Source organism: Vicia villosa, linkage group LG3 (genome assembly GCF_029867415.1).
Source record: "Vicia villosa cultivar HV-30 ecotype Madison, WI linkage group LG3, Vvil1.0, whole genome shotgun sequence".
Classification (NCBI taxonomy): domain Eukaryota; kingdom Viridiplantae; phylum Streptophyta; class Magnoliopsida; order Fabales; family Fabaceae; genus Vicia; species Vicia villosa.
This window is the reverse complement of record NC_081182.1, coordinates 41,897,712-41,915,398: the sequence shown is the minus strand read 5'-3', so window position 1 is coordinate 41,915,398 and position 17,687 is coordinate 41,897,712. Positions and strand designations below refer to the sequence as shown.

General features: G+C 34.8%; 2 protein-coding genes across 3 annotated transcripts; one reads left to right on the top strand and one right to left on the bottom strand.

Moving 5' to 3' along the window:
• Positions 1–290: 290 nt before the first annotated feature.
• Positions 291–2,731, top strand: LOC131657940 (uncharacterized). Its single transcript, XM_058927285.1, has 2 exons — positions 291–1,830; positions 1,908–2,731. Exons 1-2 carry the CDS (start codon positions 291–293, stop codon positions 2,729–2,731), a joined length of 2,364 nt encoding a protein of 787 aa, XP_058783268.1.
• Positions 2,732–4,959: 2,228 nt separating this feature from the next.
• Positions 4,960–7,823, bottom strand: LOC131661143 (actin-7). 2 transcript variants are annotated; one of them, XM_058930574.1, is made up of 6 exons: positions 7,656–7,823; positions 6,708–6,777; positions 6,211–6,604; positions 5,509–6,122; positions 5,341–5,427; positions 4,960–5,205 (listed from the first exon to the last, which is right to left on the bottom strand). In XM_058930574.1, exons 2-5 carry the CDS (start codon positions 6,765–6,767, stop codon positions 5,362–5,364), a joined length of 1,134 nt encoding a protein of 377 aa, XP_058786557.1. In that variant the 5' UTR covers positions 6,768–6,777; positions 7,656–7,823; the 3' UTR covers positions 4,960–5,205; positions 5,341–5,361. The 2 variants fall into 2 exon arrangements, with proteins under 2 accessions (XP_058786557.1, XP_058786556.1); XM_058930573.1 differs by having other exon boundaries at positions 4,960–5,427; positions 7,656–7,821.
• Positions 7,824–17,687: the final 9,864 nt, after the last annotated feature.

Genomic DNA, 17,687 nt, shown 5'->3' with positions numbered 1-17,687 from the left:
GACCTGTATTAATTTTCTGACCAATTAATGCTGTCCGCATCTGGAATGGGCGGACCCCATTTAATTTTGTTGACTTCCGCAGATTCATTGGGCGGAGCTGTATCTTTTTCCTGACATCCGCAGATCCATTGGGCGGATGTGTGTTAATTGCATTTATTCAGCCAACGAGAATTAAAGTCTGGTATTAAAAATAGTTCAACCATTATTTATCACACTCTTGCATGTATATTGTCCACACTCTTGCTTCTATATTGTCCACACTCTTGTATCTAAATTTTTCACATAAAATTATGTCTACACAATATATTGTGAATGCTCATTACAAAGGAGAAATTCAGTCATCTGATGCTGTTGGGATTATTTTTGCAAACACAGAAATTTGTCGTTTGAAGATAAGCAGAAATCCTAATTTTGATTACCTGCGGAGTAGGTTGGAATCAAAGCTGCAAGCTGGTTCGATTTCTCAAATTATTTACCGAAATGTAATTTTTTTCGGTAATGATAATGTGAAATTTGTTCCTCTGAAGGTCCGAGACGACGATGATGTCGAAACAATGTTTGCGAATCATGAAATTACTGGCTTTGATTACATTGATCTCTACATAAAATTTCAAAGAGTTGAACAAGAAAATGCAGCAATAATTCCTAATGAAAATGTTGAAGAAGACGATGATGAAGAAACTGAAGCACAAGTTGATGATTTATTTACCACTCTGTTCGAAACAGATGCAATCAATGAAGAGGAGCAACAAATTCCAGTTGAAAATGTGTATTGTCCACCGCCCCACCTTACAACATTGCAACTTACTGAAGACCAACCTTCGTTTGCATGGCCACGGGGTCCCCGTCTTCCGATGGAGGGTGAGATAGCTGTGGGTAACCAGTTTAAAACAAAAGCCGAATGTGTTCGTGCCATCTCAAAATATCATATGAAACAATGTATTGATTTCAAGGTGAATTTTTCTGACAAAAAAAGATATGAAATATGTTGTAGAAACGCTACATGCAAGTTTCGACTTTTGGCGTCCTTTCGAAAGAGGAGCGACCTATGGGAGATAGGCATTATGAACCCACTACATAGTTGTTCAACAACTATGTTCAATCAAGATCATATGCAACTTAGCTCTCAGATAATGTGTCAACATTTAATGCCCCTTGTTGATAAGGACCCTTCAACTAAGGTGAGCGTCTGTATTAGTGAGATTGTGTCTGAATTCAAATTTACTCCGTCGTACAAGAAAACATGGATTGCAAGGAATAAGGCTATCGAACAGGTATACGGTAACTGGGAGAACTCATACAATGAGCTGCCACACTACTTGTTAGCTCTCAAGAAATTTGTTCCTGGTACAGTGGTAGAAATGCAAACACTTCCCGTATATACAGATGACGGAACTGTTGTCAATGGAAAACAAATTTTTCATCGACTTTTCTGGGCATTCCAACCAAGCATTAGAGGGTTTGCATATTGCAAACCTATACTTCAGGTTGATGGTACCTGGTTATATGGTAAGTACAAAGGTACTCTACTAATGGCGGTAGCTCAAGATGGAAATAGTAATATCTTTCCAGTTGCTTTTGCCCTTGTGGAGGGGGAGACCGCAGATGGTTGGGGTTTCTTTCTAAAGAACTTGAGAATGCATGTAGCCCCTCAGCCTGGCTTGTGTTTGATTTCAGACAGGCATGCATCAATTGAAAGTGCTTACAATAATCCAGAGAATGGTTGGCATGAGCCTCCATCTGTACATGTCTATTGTATCAGACATATCGCACAAAATTTCATGAGGGAGATCAAAGACCGTAACCTCCGAAAAAAAGTTATCAATATGGGTAAGTATAAATTTCCTATTATTATATTTGGTAAATTATATGTATATGTTAGTAACTCATTTTTTTGTAATTATCAGGGTACGCTTTGAACCAACCAACATTCCACTACTACAGAAATGAAATTGGTATGGCTAATGGTGATGCTTTGAGATGGCTAGACAATATTCCATTGGAAAAGTGGACGAGGGCATTTGATGGAGGTCGGCGTTGGGGTCACATGACAACAAACCTGGTCGAATCGATGAACTCGGTATTCAAAGGGACACGTAATCTACCTATTACGGCATTGGTGCGTGCAACATACTATAGGATGGGAACACTTTTTGCTGAAAGGGGTGCTAAGTGGAGTGCAGTATTGAGTTCTGGACAAACATTTACAGAAAGTTGCATGAAGGTGATGAAAGAAGAAACGGCAAAATCCAGCACGCATCATGTAAGAATATTTGACTATAACCATAACACTTTCAGTGTGAAGGAGACAATGGACCATGGTGAAGGAAAGCCTATGGGAGATTACAAGGTAAACCTAAGAGATCTTTGGTGTGACTGTGGAAAGTATCAAGCTTACCATGTTCCTTGTTCACACGTTATTGCTGCATGTTCTGTGGTGCGCCAAGACGCCTATGCTCTACTGTCCGACGTTTACAGAGTCTCAAACTTATTCGGTGTTTACAGCACAAGTTTTCAAGTACTACCATTAGATGAGTATTGGCCCTCCTTTGAAGGAGATCAAATTTGTCACAACCCATTGATGCGGAGGAACAAGAAAGGTCGTCCGGTGAGCTCACGTATTAGAACAGAAATGGACAACTATGATAAGTTAGAGAGAAAATGTGCGTTGTGTCGTCTTCCTGGTCACAACCGAACGAATTGTCCAAATGTTGGAACCAGTAATGCATAGTGTTTTATTTTGTTGTTAAATTTTATGCACCATTATTAATAAAGTGTCGTCTTTCGCATTTAACATAAATAACATTACAATTACGACAACACAGATCTTTCGCATTTAACATAAATAACATTACAATTACGACAACACATATAACATATATTAAAATAGATAATATATGCATGCTTTCGTCTAGTCCCATCAAGTCAGTCATGCCCCATACTGCCACTCTTTATTTTGGACAGTCAAATACGCATGCTTTCGTCTAGTCCCATCAAGTCAGTCATGGCCCATACTGCCACTCTTTATTTTGGACAGTCAAATACGCATGCTTTCGTCTAGTCCCATCAAGTCAGTCATTGATCAGTGTGTCTACATTTATCATACATGTTAGGCGTGCTTGTAAACAGTACGCAACATCATTACTTTTTTCTACCCACTACTATTATAAATTAGGGGCTACTATGGTTGAGTTTACACACAGATACACAAACTCCAAATACCAAACAATCACACAAACACAACCATGCCTCGCCGGACAACCATTAGGCCAGATGGATGTCACCGGACAACAGAGTTGCCGCCCCGGAGATCAACATGGTGTGCCGAACCTGAACCGGAGTATCGCAGAAGGACCGGACATGTCATATTCTCCACCGTCAAACCTCCCATGCCGGTTATGTTTTGGAATATCTCTTCCGTCGAGCAACTCAAGAGGACTCTCTTGAGATTTTTAGAGGGGGAGTACGAGGCCGGCGAACAGATAAGAAGCATCAAGAGGCTTAAAACAAGGGCCGATGCTGTGACTGGAGCAACGATAACTTTCTGGGATAACGTGGAATACGACATTGATGCCATTCAAATGATGCATGGACCTAATGACATTGTTTTAACCGTGGTGATTTCTTAGATGTTTTAGTTTATCTTTTTCTGTTGATTATTTTCTATGTACCTTTTAATTAATGAATGAACTACTCTTTTCCGTGGACGCTCGAGTTAGGTGATTCACTGATCTTATCTGTTGCAATTTAAATTCTAATTAAATTAAAAACAAATTTAAATAATATAATAAATATTATAATTAATAATAAACCAATAATATATATTAAAAATATTATAATAAAATATAATTTTAATTTCACAACATCTTTATAAAAATTTGTATTATTTAATTAAATTAATTTTTAATGAAATTTTGTTGGGTGTATGAAGTATATGTGTTTTAATAATAATATGATTAATAAAGTATTTTATTTATATAAATGTTATTTGATATATTTTAATTCAATTTATTTTAAAATTAAAAAAATTAATTGTATTAATTTATAAATTTAAAACAAAAAATAATTAACATATATATATTATTATTTTATTAATAATAATATGATTAATATATAATAAAATAATTTAATTAAATAATACAAATTTTTATAAAGATGTTGTGAAATTAAAATTATATTTTATTATAATATTTTTAATATATATTATTGGTTTATTATTAATTATAATATTTATTATAATATTTATTATATTATTTAAATTTGTTTTTAATTTAATTAGAATTTAAAAAAAAAAAAAATATGTAACACTGCTCCGCCCATTCAAAGGGCGGATGTACCTAAAAAAAGAGGCTCCGCCCATTCAAAGGGCGGATGCTCTATAAATCAGTTTTTTTTTTTTTTGAAAACATGGCATATTGGGAAAAAGTGTGAAAAGTATGACATATTGGGTATTTGTTCCTAAAAAGATGGCAGGACAGTAAAAAATTCAATGGATAACAGTATACTCCGCATGGTGGAACTAGCGACAGATAACATACTTGGTCCGTAGATTGACAGCAATACAACATTTTATTAGGTGCATGTAAAATGGCATATCCCTTGCATTATGCTTCATTCGATTTTTGTGTGGTCCTTTGCATTAGTTCCACATGAAGCAACAATATTCTTCAGTTTTATTATTGATAACAATCCGTTGTAAGATTCTACTATCGTTTGAATGTGTAGGATTTTATTACTGTTGTGTTGTATGGTGTACTTACCTCTACTAATAAAACCTAGTTATCATTACTGGTCAAAAAAGAGAAACTACCATCAGTTGATTTAGAACATAAGAAATGAATGAAAAAGTACTATCTATAAATATAAGTTTTTCCTTTCCTTTTAAGATTTGTTTTAAAAAGTTGTACCTATAAGCACTCAAAATTTAACCAGCAAGTGATTCGAGTATAAGCTCAACAATTGAGAAGTTAATGGTGCAAATTGACGAAATTGTAAAATATCTCGATACAGGGCTATATAGACATAAACATGAATGTTTAAAAAGGGACAAACCTTCGAATGTAAACTCTGAAAAAAAGTGGGCAAAAGGAAATAAAATAAGCATCATCACAATCACTCCTTACTACAGACAACCTAATTAAGAAGACAAGAAGAATTCCAAGGCAAAAAATGCCTCTTAAGTCTGTGCCCTCGACATCCAGAAGACTGCCACAGAACATTTGATAAATCAAACTTAGAATATACCCTCAAATGATCCAATCTCACTTCTTATCCATGGCAACATAGTTCACATGACATGACAGAGACACCAAAAAAGCAACCACAGCAAAAATAACTTACCATTATCGTATCATTTTGGGCTTAGAAGCATTTTCTGTGGACAATGGATGGACCAGACTCATCGTATTCACCCTTTGATATCCACATCTGCAAAAGAAAAAACATGTTTTAGAATTCAATCTAATTGGCATTAGATATTTTGGTACTAATTTGTTTTAAAATAACCACCTGCTGGAAGGTGCTGAGGGATGCAAGGATTGATCCTCCAATCCAGACACTGTACTTTCTCTCTGGTGGAGCCACAACCTTAATCTTCATGCTGCTAGGAGCCAGGGCAGTGATCTCCTTGCTCATACGGTCAGCAATACCAGGAAACATAGTTGACCCACCACTGAGAACAATGTTTCCATACAGATCCTTTCTGATATCAACATCACACTTCATTATAGAGTTGTAAGTGGTTTCATGAATTCCAGCAGCTTCCATTCCAATCATAGATGGCTGGAAAAGGACTTCTGGGCAACGGAACCTCTCAGCTCCGATAGTGATAACTTGTCCATCAGGAAGCTCATAGTTTTTCTCAATAGAAGAACTGCTCTTTGCAGTCTCAAGTTCTTGTTCATAATCCACAGCAACATAAGCAAGCTTCTCTTTTATGTCACGGACAATTTCCCGCTCAGCTGAGGTGGTGAACATATACCCTCTCTCAGTGAGGATCTTCATCAAAGACTCAGTTAGATCACGACCAGCAAGATCCAAACGAAGGATGGCGTGAGGGAGAGCATAACCCTCATAGATTGGCACAGTGTGACTCACACCATCACCGGAATCCAACACAATACCTGTTTCAAAAATGATTAAATTAAGGGGCAGAATAATGGAATGAAAAAAGGTATGTTTTGAGACAGGGATAAAATATTAATTACAAACCTGTTGTACGACCACTGGCATAGAGGGAGAGAACAGCCTGGATGGCCACATACATGGCAGGTACATTGAAGGTCTCAAACATGATTTGGGTCATCTTTTCTCTGTTGGCCTTTGGGTTCAATGGAGCCTCAGTTAGAAGCACTGGGTGCTCCTCAGGAGCAACACGCAATTCATTGTAAAATGTGTGATGCCAGATCTTTTCCATGTCATCCCAGTTACTGACTATGCCGTGCTCAATGGGGTACTTAAGAGTAAGAATACCTCTTTTAGATTGGGCTTCATCACCAACATAGGCATCCTTCTGACCCATCCCAACCATGACACCAGTATGACGAGGTCGGCCAACAATACTTGGAAACACAGCCCTAGGAGCATCATCACCAGCAAATCCAGCCTACACACAGATTATATATCAACATATCAGTCAATAACAAAAAAAAGAGAATCAAACATACAAACATAACAAAAAGAAGAAAAAAAAATTACAAAGTACTAACCTTCACCATTCCAGTTCCATTGTCACAAACAAGGGGTTGAATATCCTCAGCATCAGCCATCTTTTACAAACTACAGTATCAACGAATTACATTATCAATACTAACAAATTCAGATGGACAACCCACAGAATTGCCAATTACAAGTTTGAAAAATTAGTTTTACTTCAAAAAAAAAAAAATACTATACATAAACCGAAAAAAGTTCACATTGTATATAACAAGCACAATTATCCACAGCACTGAAGCAAAGAAATGAAATAACACAGTAATATCTGATTTACTTTATCAAGTATTTAGCTTAGATACTTCGAGGTCTGCAAAGTAGAAAGTAGAGCATTTTAATGTCAAACTAACAAGAATTTAGAGATAATATTCATAATGCCATAAAATAAACATCGGATGAAAGAATGTGCAACCTTCCATCATAAGTACTAAATCTTTGACGTCAATTTACTACTTCGACTCAGTGTATCTCAACTTTCAAAATACAAAATGAAGTTCTATATAGGAAAACTAGGGTTACAAACCGAAGAAACGGAAAGATTCACAATTTCACAAATCAAAACTCAGATCAGACCATAAATCCAGTCAACAAATAATCAACATAACCAAAACTGCTTAAAGTAAATCCACAAAATCAGAATCAGTTCAAACTGATTCCAGATCCAGTATGCAGAAGATCAGAATCAGATAAAGCAATAATCCATAAGCACCAATCAGATCACAGATCAGTAACTAGTTAACCACGATCTACTCTATATCAGTTACACAGATCAAGTAATATCAATAACAATCGCAATTATAAATTAGGGAAAAACACATGGATGATTCAGATTAGGTAAGTAAAAGAGCATTGTTCACAAATCTGAGCATAAAAAAGTGTAGATTGCAAAATCTATAAAGCAAGAATCAAAAACCTAAACGATCGGAGAAAAAGGAAATACATACCGTGAAAGTAGAGAGAAAATGGATGGAAGAAGAAAGAAAGAGAAAAATCTCTTTGAAGTTTCTCTTTCTCTCGGCTACACAAAGTGGTAAGGAGAATAGAGAGAAAAATGGAAGAGGGGTATTTATATGAAAGAGAGAGTGGTTGTGGGCGTGACTCGTGATAATAAAATGGTTAATTTGAAAATTGAATTTGGAAATTGAAATTGAAGATACTAGAGAGTAGAGAGAGAAAGAGAGAGAAAGAGAGAGAGGGAATCATTTCGACCACGAGAAAGAGAAAAAAAGATAGATAGGATGACCTGGTTGACAGCCTTTTCCTTGCCACACTTCCCTCACTCCCTTTTCTTTTCTCTTTTTCAACTATTTTTATTTTTATTTTTATTAAATCCATAAATTTAAAACTCTTTATTGAATTATAAATTCTTGATTTTGTTATATTTTTAATGAATAAATTAATATTTTTTATTTTTTATTCATTATCTATAAATATATTTTTTATTTTTTACATGACTTCAAACGTTATCTTCTATATCATGTGGTGCAAGTTCTTTTATTATATTTCTTTAAATAATAACTTCAACTTTTTATTTGAAATTTTCTGTGTATTTTTAAAGTCCTAGTTATAACTTATAATGAGGTAATATTCATTTATAATTAGGTTTTGAAAAATTAAATTAGACTTTGTCACAATTTTAAAATGATATTAGTTCATCGCTCAAAATCTGTTGAACCACTTTATATCAATGTTTTTTTATGATAAAAGAGGGTCAAAGTTCAGAAAAAACTAGATCCTAAAAATTATTGTGAAAGATATTCCCCTCATACTAGCTATATAGAATTTGAGGACCTCCACGGGACAATTATCAAGAATATGAGTACCTAAACTATAGATAGCGCTTATCTTCGCTAATTCATTTGCACATTTGTTCTCTTCCTTATACACTTGAATTATGTGGTGCTCTTCCACTTTGCCCAACTCCATTTTGATGTGCTTTAGAATGTAGTTACATATCCCCATGTTATGATTATCCTTTGTGATTGCTTCCTTAACCTCTTTGGAAACCGTTTGTATGATAAAATTTTGAATATCTTTGATTCGGGTGAGCTCTATTCCTTTCAACACTCCCCCACATTCCAGCTATAAATGGACTGCAACTTCCTATAGCCTGCATGAATCCAAAAACCAACTACCTTGATCATCTCTAATGAGTCATTCACTTCCTGCTTTTTGATTTCACGTGACACCACCATCAGTGTTGAGTGTATTCTAATGGACGCCAAAGGGCTTTCATCTAAGTTGAATTATAGAGCTATCCTTTACCGTGATTTTCCTCAACATAAGAGTGATTTCCTTGTGTTATAAGACACATTCCTCAATGTTTTTTTTCAAATTATGGGACATGATATAGTCATCAACAAAAAAATTGATTTCGCCAATGCCATAAAACATGACACGATGTGGCCCGTGTTTTTGGCCAAGTGTTTTCCTCTTGATTGTTGATGTTGAGCTTCGTGTTCTACGCCACTCACTCCTCCTTACATAAATTGAAAAAAGTTTCTTACTTGTTTGGGTGAACAAGCTTTTTCCAGATGTGGTTCACACTTTGACAATCTTTAAGAGCGTGGATTATAATTTCCTGCAGACCAACACAATTAGCACAATCAAGACTGCAAATATGTCTTTGAGCAAGTATTTGCTTTGTTTTCAAGCCATTATGGTGTACCATCCAAATGAAAGTTCTGACCTGTCTCGGCACTTGAAGTTTCTAGATGGCCTTCCAATCCACATTTGTTATGAGTTCCTTACTTTTTGTTAAACCATTATATGTTGAAGCAAGAAAGTTCCATTGTTGGTTCCTCCCTAAACACACTCATCCTTGCCCATGTCTCTACTGATATGATGTATAGCAGCTATACAATCTAAAATGTCTTGATTGAATAACATACTTAGCCTTCTTCGATTCCAGTTGCCTATTCCATCAACAAGTTTCACCACTTTAGTGTTCAAAGGCTCGTTCATGTTGTTTAGCACGAACCTTTCAAACTAAACCCTATAGTAATACTGTCATTCTAAGATTCAATGGTTTCTCCATTGCCAACCACACATACAAGTTGACTATCAATAGCAGACCTTGAATGAACTAGAGATTTCCATGAGCTGAAGTCTTGTTGCTTAGATTCACTAATTCCAGCATTAGCATTACGCTACTTTGTCAATAATTTATTCAATCTATTCACAATGCTTTTACTTAACACGTTGTAAATTGTGATGCATAGAGAAATTGGTTTGAATTGAGAAACAAGTTAAGGGTTGTCAACCTTTGGTATGAGGCACAAGTATGTGTAACTGACTTCAACAATATTGTTAGGATTACTCCAAAATGACTGGATAAAGCTACTCGCATGGTTTCCAATAGTGTTCCAAGACTTTTGGAAGGAACCAGCTGGATAGCCATCAGGCCCAGAGGATTTCCAAGGTGTTATGCTAAGGACTACTCTCTTGATCTCTTATGATGTCACATCCTCATTCAATTGCCTCTTGATTATGATATCAAGAATAGGAAATTTGTTATTTGTTTGATGTCAAGAAACTACCTTTACATCAATTATATACAGATTTAGATACAACTATTTAAAAAGCTTTTTTATTACACATGCATCTTCTGTCCATTCTTCATTGTTAGTTTTAATCATCTTGATGAATTTCCTTTTTCTTCTCTAAATTGTCGTCACTTGATAGAACCTTGTGTTCCTGTCCTCATCAGCTAACCATTGCAATTCAGATCGTTGATACCATATCATCTTTTCTTGATGAAGAATCTGAGAAAGAGATTTTTGATTTTTTTTTAACTTGCTAATGTCAACATGAGCTCTGGCTGCTTTAATCACCTTCTCAATAAATTATTTTCACTAAACAAAAAGACGAGTTTCTTAGTCTTTTATAGAAAGAATGTGCAAACAAAGCTTAACAAGGGCGCAGAAAAGCAATACAATCAAGCAAAAATCCTAAAAAGCACCAAGGAGGCTGACTAGCGTAAGACCAATTGATTAGCTCCTTAAGTAAATTGATTGGACAAGCTTGGAGCATATATTTTAAAATCGAATCCAAGCTAAATGTAGTATTTAAGGCAATAAAATTCTGGCATTGGTGATAATCGCTTAAGATTTTGGAAAATCGAATCATTCAACCGATTGGAGCCTATAGTTAATTGATTAACATGCCTCTTTTGGAACGATTTTCATCTAATTTTCAATCAGCACAATTTCCATTGATTGCTTGCAAAACTGAAATGTCAAATCATCAGGAGATGCACTATAAATTGGCATTCATTCCTCACTCTTTTGCATTGCATATTTCTCAAAATTATATGTGTGTGAGTGTGTGTGTGTGTGTGTGTGTGTGTGAGTGAGTGAGTGTAAGATTATTATCTCAAAATCGATCCTAGAAGGCTAAGATTTTCCTCTAGTCCCCGTAATGATTCCTTCATCACTTAACAACAAGAAGTGATGTTCCTTCAAGACTCTGGCAACCTAACTTTTGTTAATGACAAGTCTTGAAGCTTTAGACTATGAAAGAGAGAAAGTGTGAAAGCTCTCTAAATCGCATATAAGTGATCCGAGTGTTGTAAAATAGAAGGACCTTTTTGCAAAATTATACGCCTAATCACACACACACACACACACACAAAAACAAGTTCAAAACTAATTTTTATTGAGAAAGCACTTCTAAAAATGTTTTGAAGTCGTTCAAGTTAAATTAGGAGCTGTCAAAAAAGTTTTGGACAATGTTTGTACTTGCCAATCAATTATCACTTATACCTAATTGATTAGATTAGTGCAAAAATATGTCTTAACTATTTAGGACAGTGTCTTAATGAACGATAATAACTTTATATCTTTTCTTTCCTTTTAAAACCTTCTAAATGATTATTTTTAGGCTAACCAATTGATTGGAGCATGATAATTGATTGGCTCACTAAACTTGGCCACAAAATTTTTTTCCCAAACTCTATCCTATAAATAGAGGTCCCTTTCCTCATATTTCAACATCCAAAGTTGTGAGCTTTCATATCTCACTCCTTAATCTCTCTCTAAATATATTTTCCTACTCTCTCTCACTTATAAATTAGTCGTAGTGCTTTCGAGAAAGGTTTTTTGTTTGGTAAGGAATTTTGTATTCTGGAAGGGTATAATAGTAAATTCACCCATGATCATTATCTTGGTTGAATAATTCATTCATTAGGGACCGTTTGTTTGGGTTAAAAGCTAAGCCTGTTTAAAAGCTTAATTTTTAGGGATTTAGGTTTTAACGTAAGCTTTACCTAGTTTAAAATTTTACTTTGGTTTGAGATCAACCCAGATTAAAATCTCAAGTTTGTTTGTGGTTATCCTATGTAAAACCTCGATTTGGTTCATAAGTTCAGCATATTCAAAATATTTCGTTAGTTTGAGATCGGTCTAGTTTTAAATCTCAGTGGTTCGTGAGTTCAACCCGGTTTAAAAGCTCTCTTTGGTTTAAGATAAGTCAATGTAAATATCGATTAAGCTTGGGGACTAATCGCTTGTGGAGTCACATGTACAATAGATGCAAGGTCGGCGTTGACCACTTTATCCAACTCTTGATCAAAAGAGACATTTTCAAGGTGCAAATTATAGAGATCTACTTGTGTAGTTGAAAAAGATGCTTTTGTAGTCGATAATGAAGCCTAACCAGAAGCCAAAAATTTTATCTTTCTTTGTTATTTCCCACGCCAGTAGCTTCACTTGATCAACTAAGGAGCCAAATATTTTGAAAGTACTCAATATGACACCTATCTCGATAAAAGAAATAGACGACCTTTTTTACTTCTTATAGGTACATGTCGCATTGAAGCGTCGAATCACTGAAACTTCCATGCAGTAGTTACCCTTCCTTACGAAGCCAATTGGCCATAAAAACTTCGCTACAACAGGCTCCACCAATGGCCAAAACGACAGAGGCTCGTTGAGTATAGTACGCCAAAGTTGATAATTACTCCTTGAGAGCGCCGTGAGTCAGATTGGCAACATAAGAACAATCATCCTCCAAAATAGATGCCTAATTCTCCCTTGGAGTATGAGGTCTCAGTAGGGCCAAGAAGATTAGAGCCGATAGTAAGATGCACCTTGAGTATCCACAAGAATTTCAACATAAGGTATGGGAACCGGGACAATTCCTCCCTAAGGTTGCAGAACACCTAGTAGAGGAGGCCAAGCTAATTGCCTTGTCACTGTAGCCAAGACTGGGATAATGACAGATGTTGGAACATTTGAAGTATCGTCCATTGTCAGGATAGCCTAAGGTTCTCTCTTCGTTTGCTAAATTACTTTCTCACACTTTATTGAATCTAATTGACAAATTATCAAGAAATAATGTATACAAAGATGACAAGCAAATAGAGATAGAAATACCGAGAGCTTAAAAAAATGCTCTTCCTTTCCTCCTCGATACTCACACCACTATTGGAGGACTTTGATGAAATCCCAACTTATAGGATTCAATTGCGAAGGAGCGGTCATTAGATGGTCTGATATATATATATATATATATATATATATATATATATATATATATATATATAATTGTAATAATATTTAAATATAAAATATATGACAAATATGTACAATTGGTTGTGACAATGATCATATTAACAAATCCATTTAAAAAATGATGATATAATATTTACCATGTTTTTCGATGTACGCTGACTATTTCCTTTCAAAAAGTATAGAAATACGAATACAAAAAGAAAATGTATTACTTCAAATAGTCATTTTGAACATTTTATACAAATTAAAAAATATGATTAATTTTGATGAGAAAAAAAATTATGTACGATTTTATACATGAAAGAAAAATTAAAAAAATTGAAAAAAAATAATATAAAGTATATCAAAAAATACATTAATGTTGTACTAAAGTTATACAGTGATTTATAATTAAAAGTAATTTATAATTTAAGATATAAATAGTAATATATTTAAAAGCATTTTTTATTATTTGATGTCATTAACATATTAAAATTTTTATTTTTATACTATTTTAGTTTCATTCGTAGTTACTTGATTTTATTAACATATATTACTTGTAAAATTTATATTATGATGTTAGACAATGCAATTCGCATATATTTCACCAATAACATATTGAAGGACACACTAATTAATTAATTATAGAACAAGAGGAGTATATTGTTGCTATGACACTCACTTAAGCATGATCTCAAGGATGACATTCTAGAGTGAAAGAGAAAATCGGCAGGAGGCTGGTAAAGTCCATCGTGGAAGCACTACTACAAAATAGATTTTTGGTAATAACGTATTACAACAGTATTTCTATCAACTGTGGTAATAACTCTTTTATGAGTGTTTTTTTTTCTATTTTTTAAAAATATATTTCACTATGGTCATAGTTAACAACCGTGGTGAAATGTACCTGGAGTGTAAGAGTTCAAATCCCAGCACCAATAATTTTTTTATTTTTTCGTTACAAAATGAGCTTGTCCTTGTATATCATCACAATTCATATTATCAAACGCGATGTAAGGTGCTATCATTTCATCACAGTTCTTATTATCAACCATGGTGAAAGATGTTACATATTAAGCGGAATAATCTCTCGCTTCAGTATATAACAATCGTTTCTCCCAAAATAAAACTTTAACATCTCTCTCACTCGTCTTTCACATATATCATAATCTCCATTAACGTTTTAACAACCTTTCTTCACAAACATGCAAAATGGAAACCCCAAACTCATGCAGTTAACTCGTCTTCTTGGAAGAGTTACCTTTATTCCATCAAATCTTAGAAAATGACTACGCTCAGGTTCATCTTCATAATAGTTTATATTTCAAAATTTGTTTAGAAGTTAACTTAATATGAGTGAATGTATAACCTAAGTAGTAAACTAAGTTGTTTATGTAGCTCTGTTTACATTTCAATAGTTTGTTTCATAATGCTTGTATGATAATATGACGTGTATAACTTATGATGAGTAAACTTTTTCTTGGTTTTGACTTGTAGGTAGGGAAGGCGAATGAGAAAAAATTAACAAGGAAGAAACTAAAGTGAGCGCTGCAAACTTGTGTGAAAGTGTAATACGGTGAACTGACTTTTATATCGAAATGTTGCGGATAGCAAGAGTCGCCACCGACTTTTATTTTATCCAATTATAGAAAGGCTAAAAGAACAGAAAAAGACCTTTTGAAAAGATTTGAGTTCGGGGGGTAAGTTATACAAAGGGAATGTGTAAGGCATCCTTTGCATCCATGGTTATCCATGGGCTCTTAATTGCTTAGCTCACTTGTTTGTTTGAAAAGCTTGAAGTGTCGTGTGTGAATAGTAAAAAGATTTCGTTTAAGGACTTTAGCTTGTAAATAAGCGTAGCCTTGTTTGAAAGTATTTGAAAAGGAGGTGTGAAAAGCATTTTGAATTTGTTTGATTTTGAGTAAGCAATTAAGAACTACCTACCCTAAGTTTGTCTTTCGTGTTCTTTAAGTCTTTCGGGCGAAAGGGTCTATCCATACCATGAGAGGGCAGGAAGTCTTTCAATTGGATGTGCGGGTCATCGAGAATAATCGTTCGCCACAAGACTGTCCCTACCATAAAGAGGGCAGGTAGTCTAAGGGAAGGATAGAATAGTCATTTTAACCTTTAGGCAACAGGCAAGGATACCTTAGCAATGGGGACAAATCATCATTTACCGAGGCAACATCGAGGGACAAAAGTTATAATGAATGAACTGAGGGCAACATTTGCTTTAGGTATCCTCGGAATCGAGGGACTTGACTATTTAGTACACTTAGAGGCAACAGGCAACAATAAGGCAACAATATAAGGCAACAAGGCAACGGTAATAAGGCAACAAGGCAACCAGAGGGATTACCCTAAAGGTGTGTGTGTGGCACAATCAGGTGGTTAATTCAGATATTTATCTTGTAATTAGTTATCTACTTCTGTTAAAGGCTTGCACTCCCTAAAGTTACTAACCACGCAGTTTAAAATGAGCAGAAATTAAAGGCGGAAAGATAAATGTCCTACGCTATTAGGATAAACACCTGCGGGGATGGGGGAAATTAAAAGACAAAAAGAATAAGGAATAAGAGGGATGAATAATTAAGTTGAGCCTTGATCTTCCTCGAACCCTTGATTAACTCTACAAATTAAGAGGAAAATAAATAAGGGTGAGTGTATTGACTATTCGAGGCAAACCCTATTTTGGGCAAAAGGTAAAAAGTAAAATAATATTTAAATAAAATAAAAAATAAAATAAGGATTGGAAACTTAGCTCTGATGGTGCGTAGTCGGAAGATCTCGGCTAACCCTGAAAAATGAAGAAGTGAAAGGGAAAGAATTGGGCGCGAAAATAAAAGCCAGGAGAATGAAAAGGAAAATAAGATATACTAAAAAACATGGTAAAACCTTATGGCTAAAAAACCTAGACAAACTCAAAGATTAAAACCTAAGGGTAAAAACTTATAGTTAATAGACAACTCTTGCATTGTTGATATTAGATATTAGCCTACAGTTAACGGGAACAATTTACTTAAAGATTTTCCTCAGTTATCTACGATTTGTGAAATTTAAAGGCTAAGCCTAAAATTATTTATTAAATTATTTAACCTGATTAATTAAAAATTATAAAACCTAAAATTAAGAACTAATTACCCTAATTATTTATCTAATGGAGATTATTAAAAATAAACCAAAATTATTTAATTGAAATCATTTACTAAAAAAACTAATTCTGTTAAAATAAATTTTGTTATATATAAAAGGATTAAATTTGGTTTTAAAAGAAATAATTGGGAAAAGAATAACAACTTATAAAAGTAAAAAAAAAAAACAATAAATAAGGAATAGAAAAAACCTGGGCGCAATTATCAGGTGCAGCGAGGCTCTGGACGTTCATGGTGGATCTGCGCCATCAGGGACATTGGATCAATCTGAGGATGCATCTGGTGGCTGATGCGCTGAAGGCGCATCGTATGTTACGTGGGTGCGACGCGCTGAATCAAGAATACGTGCATAACAAATAAACATTAAAATACATGTCTTGGGCATGTATCGAACCCAGGCACGTGAGGTTTCTGAAGCTAGGTCCTTGCCAAGTCTGCTGAATCAATTCGCTGTTAATTGACGGAAACCAATCAAATTAATAACAAAACGCGTGAGTAGACGATTGTCCAGCGTGGGACCCTTGGATGCGTTGACGGACCAATCCTGGACGGAGAGAGAGTTTGATTTTTTTGACCATCCACCGGATATACGCCACGCGTGGTTAACAAAGTCCACAGTACTATTCATCATCCCTACCAATATTGGCTGCGGATTTACCTGGGCTTTTTGCTGCGAATTTAGTTGTGGATTTTTCCTACCTGCGAGATTTAAACTCAAAAATACGCGTTAACGAAGACCCAATAAAGCCCAGATCCACTAAATCTGACCCTACGAATTCAGCGGTGTGTTCCGTTTTTTCTGAAACAGCCCAGAAGTGTGAGAACGCGAAGCTTCCTTTATTGAGCCCTAGCAATGGTGTTGTTCGATTTACAACTCCAAGCTTCGATCCAAGGATTCTAACCTTCTCTAAATGTCACCAGAAACTCACGCATATGGTTAAACATTATTTAAACAAGATAAAATATGAGTTATGAGGATTCAAAAAAAACGTGAATATGTAAAACTTGGTGTGCATGTTATGGGTGTCATGGAAGCTTAGTAACCGATCATACCTATCATATATTACCTTAGGAACGACTTGGAATGGTTACTTGGACCTGGAATGAGCTGAAACGGTGAACACGAATTCTATACCTTTCCTTGAAATTTTTGACTTTCAAACCCTAGCCCTTGCAGCCACTTTTTTGTTCTCTAGTCTTTTGTGCTTGATAAGTATTTATAATAGAAGCAATTAGGTCAATAATTTTCAAGCAAATCTCTTGTGATCATGAAAAAATATTTGATTGGAAGTTTTTATACAAATCTTTCTAAAATTGGTTTAATCTTCTCCTA